The sequence below is a fragment of the Theropithecus gelada genome, chromosome 14 (assembly GCF_003255815.1).
Source record: "Theropithecus gelada isolate Dixy chromosome 14, Tgel_1.0, whole genome shotgun sequence".
Taxonomy (NCBI): Eukaryota; Metazoa; Chordata; class Mammalia; order Primates; family Cercopithecidae; genus Theropithecus; species Theropithecus gelada.
In genome coordinates this window covers 3,544,792-3,553,985 of record NC_037682.1, presented here as the reverse complement: position 1 = coordinate 3,553,985, position 9,194 = coordinate 3,544,792, and the positions used below count along the sequence as shown (strand labels likewise).

Below are 9,194 nucleotides of genomic sequence, written 5' to 3'. Positions count from 1 at the left end.
AGAAATTAAGGTTACATAAGGTCATAAGGGCTTCCATAGGATTTCTATCTTCATAAGAAGAGACACCAGGGAGGATGTGCTTCTCTCTCTCTCTCTCTCTCTCTCTCTCTCTCTCTCTTCCTCCCTCCATCTCTTTCTCTCTCCATACACAAAGGAAAGGCCACGTGAGCAAAGAGTGGGAAAGCAGCTATCTGCAACCCAAGGAGAGAGCCCTCACCAGAAACTAAAGTTGCTGGCACCTGATCTTGGACTTCTGATCTCCAGAATTGCGAGAAAATAAATGCCTGTTGTTTGAGCCACCAAATCTGTGGTATTTTGTTATAGCAGCCCAAGCAGACTGATGTTCATGTATCCCAAGACTTAACATTTTTCAGATGGCAATAACCCCAAAATTGATCTACAGAGTGTATGCAATCTCTATCAGGAAAACAGCTGGCTTCTTTGTAGAAATTCACAGACTGATTATAAAGTTCATGTGGAATCTCAAGGGACCCTGAATAGCTAAAACAATGTTAAAAAGAAGAACAGGCCAAGTGTGGTGCCTCACGCCTGTAATCCCAGCACTTTGGGAGGCCAAGGCGGGCGAATTACGAGGTCAGGAAATGAAGACCATCCTGGCTAACACAGTGAAATCCTGTCTCTACTAAAAATAACAAAATTAGCCAGGCATAGTGGCAGGTACCTGTAGTCCCAGCTATTCAGGAGGTTGAGGCAGAAGAACGGTGTGAACTCGGGAGGAGGAGCTTGCAGTGAGCCAAGGTTGCACCACTGCACCCCAGCCTGGGCTACAGAGTGAGACTTCGACCAAAAAAAAAAAAAAAACCAGAAGAACAATGTTGGAGGGCTCACACTTGACAATTTGAAAACTTACTACAAAGCTGCAGTCATCAAGGCAGTTTAGTAGTGGTGTTAAATAGACGTATTAAACCAGTGGAATAGAATTTAGAGCCAGAAATAAACCCTCATGTAGATGACCAACTGATTTTTGACAGGGTGCCAGATCGTTCAATGGAGGAAGAGCAGTACTTCAACATATGGTGCTGGGAAACCAGACATCCTCATGCACAGGAATGAGTTGGACCCCTACCTCACACCACAACAATTGATTCAAAATGGATCCAAAGGCCTACATTTAAGAGTCAAATCTATAAAACTATTTAAAGAAAACATGACCTGGATTCGGCATGGATTCATAGATAGGACACCAAAAGCGCCAGCCACAAAAGAAAAATACAAATATATTGGATGTCATCAAAAGTTAAATATTTTTGCATCAAAGGACACTATCAACAAAGTGAAAGAACAATCTACATAAAGGAAGAAAAGATTTACAAATCAGATATCTGATAAGCGTCTAGAACCTAGAGTATATAAATAACTTTTTCTTCAACTATTATTTTAGAATCAGGTGGTACATGTGCAAGTTTGTCACATGGGTATATTGTGTGATGCTGAGGTTTGGAGTGTGAATGAATCCATCACCAAAATAGTGACTGTAGTACCCAATCATTTTTCAGCCCTTGCCCCCTCCCTTCCTCCTTCCTCTTGTTTCCCAGTGTCTATGGTTTTCATCTTTATGTCCATGGGTACTCAATGTTTAGCTCTCACTTATAAGTGAAAATATGTGGGATTTGGTTTTCTGCTTCTGCGTTAGTTCCTTTAGGATAATGGCCTCCAGTTGCATCCAGGTTGCTGCAAAAGATATGACTTCATTCTTTTTTATGGCTGTGTAGTATTCCATGGTGTATATGTACCACATTTTCATTATCCAATCCACCATTGATGGGCACCTGGATTGATTCCACGTCTGTGCTTCTGTGAATAGCAGTGCAATGAACATATGGATGTGTGTGTCTTTTTGGTAGAATGATTTATTTTCCTTTTGGTATATACCCAATAATGAGATTGCTGGGTCAAACAGTAGTTCAATTCTTAGCTCTTAGAGAGATCTCCAAATCGCTCTCCATGGTGCTGAAATCATTTTCATTCCCACCAACAGTGTACAAATGTTCCTTTTCTCTCAAGTTTGCCAGCATCTGTGTTTAGGTTTGTTTTGTTTTGTTTTGTTTCATTTTTTAAAATTTTTATCAAAAGCCACTCTGACTGATATGAGATGGTATCTCATGGTGGTTTTCATTTACATTCCTCTAATGGTTAGTGATGTGGAGCATTTTTTCATATATTTGTTGGCCATGTGCACGTCTTCTTTTGAGAACTGTCTGTTCATATGCTTTACTCACTTCTTAATGAAGTTATTTGTTTTTGGCTTGTAGATTTGTTTAAGTTCCTTGTAGACTGCAGATATTAGTCTTTTGTCAGATGCACAGTGTGTGAATATTTTCACCCATTTTGTAGGCTGAGTGTTGACTCCCTGATAGTTTCTCTTGCTGTGCACAAGCTCTTCAGTTTAATTAGGTCCCACTTGTCAATTTTTGTTTTTGCAGCAATTGCTTGTGAGGACTTAGCCATAATTCTTTTTTTTTTTTTTTTTTTTTTTTTTTTACCAAGGCTGATATCAAGAAGGGAATTTCCTAGGTTTTCTTCTAGGATTTTTATAGTTTGAGGTCTTACATTTCAGTCTTTAATCCATCTTGAATTAATGTTTGTATATGGTGATCTGGTTAGTGTCCCGGTTTTATTCTTCTGGATATGAAACTCAATAATAAAAAGACAACGTGGGCAAAGAATCTTAATTAGACATTTTCTGAAGAAGACACCCAGATGACAACAAGCATATGAAAAGATTCTGAGTATCATGATTCAGCAGGGAGATGCAAATTGAAATCACAGTGAGATATCATTTCACAAACACTAGGATGAATATAATTTAAAGGATCAGACAATAACAAGTGTTGGGGCAGGGTGTGCTCATGCCTATAATCCCGGTGACTCAGGAGGCTGGAAGGGAAGATCCCTTGGGGCCAGGAGTTTGAATCTAGTACGGATATCACGGCGAGACCTTGTCTCTACAAAAAATTAAAACTTTAGCTGGGTGTGATGAGGCACAACTGTAGTCCCAGCTACTGGGGATTTTGAGACAAGGATTGCTTGAGTCCAGGAGGTTGAGGCTGCAGTGAGCTATGATCATGACACTGCACTCCAGCTTGGGCAACACAGTAAAATCCTGTCTCTAAAAAATAAATAAACAAATAAAAATAAAATAACAAATATTGACAAGGATGCAGAAACATTGGAACCTCCATGCACTGCTGTGGGAATGTAAATTGTTTAGCCACTGTGGAAAACAGTCTGCAGTTCCTCAAAAAGTTAAACAGAGAGTTACCATAGGGCCCAGCAATTCTGCTCCTAGGGATGTTCCCAAGGGAAATGAAAGCACATTCCATGCAAACACTGGCACACCCATGTTCACAGCAGCATTACTCACAACAGCCAAAAGGTGGAAACAGTCCAGTGTCTGCCAACTGAGGAATGAATGGTGTATTCATACAAAGGAAGATTATTATAAATAATTTATCATAGAAAGTAAAGACGTACTGTTTCAGGCTGCAACACGGATGAACCTCAAAACATTACACTAAGTGAAAGAAGGAAATTATAAAAGACCACATATCATGTAATTTCACAGGTATGAAATTTCAAGCATAGAAAAATAGAGACAAAAAGTAAATTAGTAGTAGTCTCTGGCTACTACTAATGTTACCCATTTATCAGACTCAGGTGAGACACACATGTCACAGGAAGTGGGTATATTAGTTACAGACAGGCAGCAAGGGAGAACAGGAACCTTGGATTCACTGGGAGACCTCTAGCCTCAGCAAAGATTCCCAGGTGAGCTGAGTCTCATCCATGTGTGCCCCACTCACACCGAAGCTGAGCGATCCCAGAAAGCTACCTGCCCTGGGTCTTATGTCCCAGGGCTGCAGGATTCACTGCACTAAGGCACCAAAGAACGTCCTGTTTCTAGGAACTAGGACAAAGCCCAGGCTCTTCGGGCCAGTCCCTCCCTATCTTAGGATGTTGAATTCCCAGCATATTCTGTAGTTATTCTTTTTGTTCTTTTATTAATATTTTAATTGAAGCATGATCATTGTACATGTTTATAGGTCCAGTGAGATATTTTGATACATGTATACAATGTGCAGAGATCATTCAGGGTGAATAGTATATCATCTCCTCAAACATTTATCATTTCTTTGTGTTGGGAACACTCAATATCTTCTCCTCTAGCTATCTGCAAATGTGCAATAAATTATTGTTAACCCCAGTCATCATACAGTGCTACAGAATACTAGGACTTATTCCCCCTGTGTGGCTGTAGTTTTGTATCTGTGAACCAGCCTCTCCTCTTTCCCTCTTCCCCACCCCTCCCCAGCCCGTGGTAACCACCATTCCACCCTCTTCTCCTGAGATCAACTTCTTTAGCTTGCACTTGTGAGATCATGCGGTTTATCTTTCTGTGCCTGGTTTATTTCATTTAACATAATGTCTTCCAAGCTCACCTGTGTTGTCACATATGGCAGAATTTTGTTCTGCTCTAGGGTTAAATATAATTCCATTGTGTGTATACACCATCTGTTCTTTTCCATTACTTTTCCATGTTTTCCATTTATCTGTTGATAAACACTTGGGTGCTTTCATATCGTGGCTATTGTGAGCAGTGCTGCGATAAACATGGGGTGCAGATATCTCTTCAACACACTGATTTCTTGTCCTTTGGATACACACCTGTAGTGGGATTGCTGGGTTAGCTCTATTTTTAGCTTTTTGAGGAAACTCCATACTGTTTTCCTTATTGGTTGTACAACTTCCCACGAACAGCATACGAGTTCCCTTTCTTCTCTTCCTCTGAAGGATTTATTTTTGCCTTTTTGATCACGGCCATTCTGTGGGATGAGAGGACACCTCGTTGTGGTTTTGACCTGCATGTTCCTGATGATGAATGATGCTGAGAATTTCTTCAAGCTCTCGTTGGTCATTTGTATGTCTTCTTTCAGAAATGTCTGTTCAGCTCCCCCTGCAGTCACACCTGAGAACCACAAGTGAGAGACAGGGAGAACTGCATTGGTCTGAAGCTGCCTGGAGAACCGTCCTGTGCGGGAGTGAAGGGGGGTACTAAAGGGTGGGAGCTTCTGAAATGTTCTGTAACTGATTATGGTGATGGGTGCACAGCTCTGTGAATATGCTAAAAGCATTGAATTGTATACCTGAAATGGGCGAATTGTGTGGTATATGAATGGTACGTCAATAAAGCTGTTAACAAAACAAGAAGAGGTATCAGAGAGGTTGGGGATCGGTGAAGCTGTGGTTGTATCAATAGACTGAGGGTTCTGGTGGAATCAAAGCACTGGAGAAAGTAAGCTAGAAAGAGGAGGATGGCTGGAGGCGGGATACATGGGACAGACCCCAGTGGGGTGCCCTGTGAAGAACAAGGCCACAGATATCACCACAGGGGTGAGGGGTGGGGAAGGATCATTTACTTGTGTAAATGATCCCCATGGGGGCACTGCTTAATTGAGCTGTGGGAAGGAGGACACCATCCTCCAGTCCCCAGAATGGTAGAGCCACTGGCGGCTTGCATCTTGAGCATGGAGAAGCTGCCGGCACCCAACTCCAACCCATGAGAGCAGCTGCGGGGGGTGAACCCTGCAAAGTCACAAGGGTGGAGTGGCCCAAGGCTTTAGGACACCAAGGCTGTGTACACCCCTCACACCAGTGCACCCTGGATGTGGGACAGGGAGTCCAAGGAGATTATTTCGGAGCTTAAGATTTAATGGCTTATTAATGGCTTATTTAATGGCTTATTTAATGGCTTATTTCGGAGCTTAAGATTATTTCGGAGCATTAAGATTTAATGGCTGCCCTGCTGGATTGCAGACATGCATGGGGTCTGTAGCCCCTTCCTTTCATCTGATTTCTCCTTTTTGGAATGGGAATGTTTACCCAATGCCTCTACCCTCATTGTATCTTGAAAGTAAATAATGCGTTTTGATTTTCACAGGTTCATAGGTGGAAGGAACTTGGACTTTGGACGTTGAACTTGATGTTGGAATGAGTCAAGACATTGGGAGGACTGTTGGGAAGAGATGATTCTATTTTGCAATGCAAGGACATGAGATTGAGGGGTCAGGGGTATAATGATATAGTTGGGATGTCCCCTCCAAATCTCTTGCTGTAATGCAATCCCCAGTGTTGAAGGAGGGGCCTGCAGGAAGGTGTTTGGATCATGGGGGTGGATCCCTCATGACTGGCTTAGTGCCATCCCCTTGGTGATGAGTGTATTCACTCAGATCTGGTTGCTCACAAGTGTGCGGCCCCTCCTCACCCCTTGCTCCCACTCTCACCGTGTGGCGTGCTTGCCCCTGCTTCACCTTCCACCATGAGGAAAAGCTCCCTGAGGGCCTCCCTAGAAGCCGAGCAGAGGTGGGTGCCACGCTTGTGCAGCCTGCAGAACCATGAGCCATTCTAACCTCTTTCCTTTATAAATTTCCCAGCCTCAAGTATTTATTCACAGCAATGCAAAGAATGGTCCAATATACCCAGAAAGCTGAGAATGGCATGAGTAAAATACAAAGACCATGGATAACTTTTGAAATCTAAAAACATAAAATTAATATTATCTGGGGGAGTCAACACAGGAAAGATGAGAGCACTTGGGCAGAGGCTGTTGACCACTGGTCACATGTGGTCAGCAGAGAGCAGGTGACCAGCACCCTGGGGCTTTGCAGGAAGCACCAGACAGCCTGGAGCTGAGGTATTCATTGTAGGGGCCAAAACAAATTGGGAAAAAGACAAATTTAGAAAGCAAGGAAAGTAGATGCTCAACTGAGCCAGGAGGAAGCCACTAGCAAAGAGGAAAAAAACAGAGCTCTGGAAAAATAGTGTAAACAGTCACAAGGAAGGGATCCTGTGTCCTGCCTGACATCTGGACAGGTATATAAAGAGCCCAGGCTCAGGGAGCGCCACACCTGCACCTCCCTCTCACCTGCTCCTCTACCTTCTCTACTCTCAATCCACCAGAACCATGGGCTGCTGTGGCTGCTCAGGAGGCTGTGGCTCCAGCTGTGGGAGCTGTGGGGGCTGTGGCTCTGGCTGTGGGGGCTGTGGCTCCGGCTGTGGGGGCTGTGGCTCCGGCTGTGGGGGCTGTGGCTCTGGCTGTGGGGGCTGTGGCTCCGGCTGTGGGGGCTGTGGCTCTGGTTGTGGGGGCTGTGGCTCCAGCTGCTGTGTGCCCGTCTGCTGCTGCAAGCCCGTGTGCTGCTGTGTGCCAGCCTGTTCCTGCTCCAGCTGTGGCTCTTGTGGGGGCTCCAAGGGGGGCTGTGGCTCTTGTGGGGGCTCCAANCCACATCTGCGGGGGAACGTGCAATCTCTGTCTTGGGGCCTGGCTGAGTTTATTTAGCATCATGTCCTTCAGGGTCATCCATGTTGTTGAATAACAGAATTTCATTCCTTTTTTATGGCTAATATTCTGTTGTCTATTTATATCACATTTTCTTTATCCATTCAGCATCCACAAACGTTTAGCTTGTCTTTATATCTTGACAATTGTGAATAATGCTGCAGTGAACATGAGGGAGCAGATAATTCTTCAAACTGCTGCTTTTATTCCCTTCAGTTATTATATACACAGAAGTGGGATTTCTGCATTGTAGAGTAGGTTTATCTTTTTTTAATTTTTAAATAACGCCCCCTCCTGGTTTTCATAATGACTCTACCAGTTGAGAACTCTTGAGTGTTCAGAATTGTTTTTTCTTTACATCCTTGTCAACATTGTTGTTAGGTTGCTGCAAAAGTAAGAGTGTTTCTTACTATTTAGAAGGCAAAAACCACAATTACTTTTGCACAGCCCTGATATACTGCTTATTTTTTATATTAGCCATCCTAATATCCAAAAGTTTGATTGTCAATGGTCTTTGGCGTGCAGAAGCTTTTTAGCGTAATGCAGTCCAGCTTGTTGATACTTACTTTTGTTGCTGTACTTTTGGTGCCATATCTAAAAAATGATTGCCAAGACCAATATCAAAGAAGTTTTTTCTCAGAGTTTTTAAGGATACATGTTTTACATTTAAGGCTTGATTTCAAGTTAATTTTTGAGTATGGTGTAAGAAAAATTGTCTGTTTCATTATTTTGATTGTGAGTATTCTGTTTCCCCAGGACCAAGTGTTGAAGAGACTATACTGTCTGTGTTGTGTATTCTTCGTGCACTTTTGAAAGATTAGTTAAGTGGATATGCATGAGTTTAATTCTGGGCTCTCCGTTCTGTCCCATTGGTCTCTCTGGCAGTTTTCTTCTCTGTTCAGATACCATCCTGTTCTTACTACTGTAGTCTTAAAATGTCGCTTGAAATCAGAAAATATTATGTCTCTTGCCTTGTTCGTTTTCCTATAGATTCCTTTGGCTATGCCAAGTCTATTGTAATCACATATAAATTTTAGAATTCTGTTTTCATTACTGTGAAAAAGGCTGCTGGAATTTGATAAGAAGTTTGTTGAATCTGTAGTCTTGGTCTTTAGCAGAATTTTACAACCCCCTTCCTGGATTCCAAAGCTCTCTTAAAGGCATTTTTTTGAGATGAGGTCTCTCTGTATCACCAAGGCTGCTTCTGAGCTTCTGCCCTGAAGTGAGCCTCTCACCCCAAGGTCCTGAACAGTTGGGATTGTAGGTGTGAGCTGCGGTGCCTGATTCTCTTGGAAAGGCGTTTCTGCACACAGAAGACTGACACGTTGTTGTTGTTGTTGGGGGATATATAAGCCTGGTCCACCTATTTCACCATTTTTCTGTGTCACTCTCCTGTACATTTTCACTTTCTCTTCTGTTCCATTTCAGATTTATCTCTAATTTCAAATTCTAATATGCAGAACAATATGCTAGAATTAACGTGTTATGTCTGAATTAAATTATTTAAGCACTATTTATTTGTTTATTTATTTATTTATTTTGAGATGGAGTTTGGCTCTTGTTACCCAGGCTGGAGTACAATGGCACTATCTTGGCTCACTGCAACCTCCGCCTCCCAGGTTCAAGCGATTCTCCTGCCTCAGCTTCCCGAGTAGCTGGGATTTACACACAGGCATGTGCCACCACGCCTGGCTAATTTTTGTATTTTTAGTAGAGACGGGGTTTGTCCTTGTTAGTCAGGCTGGCCTCGAACTCCCGACCTCAGGTGATCTGCCTGCCTCAGCCTCCCAAAGTGTCGGGATTTACAGGCATGAGCCACCGCACCCGGCAAGCACGCCAT

At 42.9% G+C, this 9,194-nt stretch overlaps 1 protein-coding gene across 1 annotated transcript; it reads right to left on the bottom strand.

The window, feature by feature from the left end:
* Positions 1-6,779: 6,779 nt before the first annotated feature.
* On the bottom strand, positions 6,780-9,194 carry LOC112605551 (putative uncharacterized protein DDB_G0291608). Its single transcript, XM_025355118.1, has 2 exons — positions 9,179-9,194; positions 6,780-7,303 (listed from the first exon to the last, which is right to left on the bottom strand). The coding sequence occupies exons 1-2, from the start codon at positions 9,192-9,194 to the stop codon at positions 6,780-6,782; spliced, it is 540 nt and encodes a 179-aa protein (XP_025210903.1).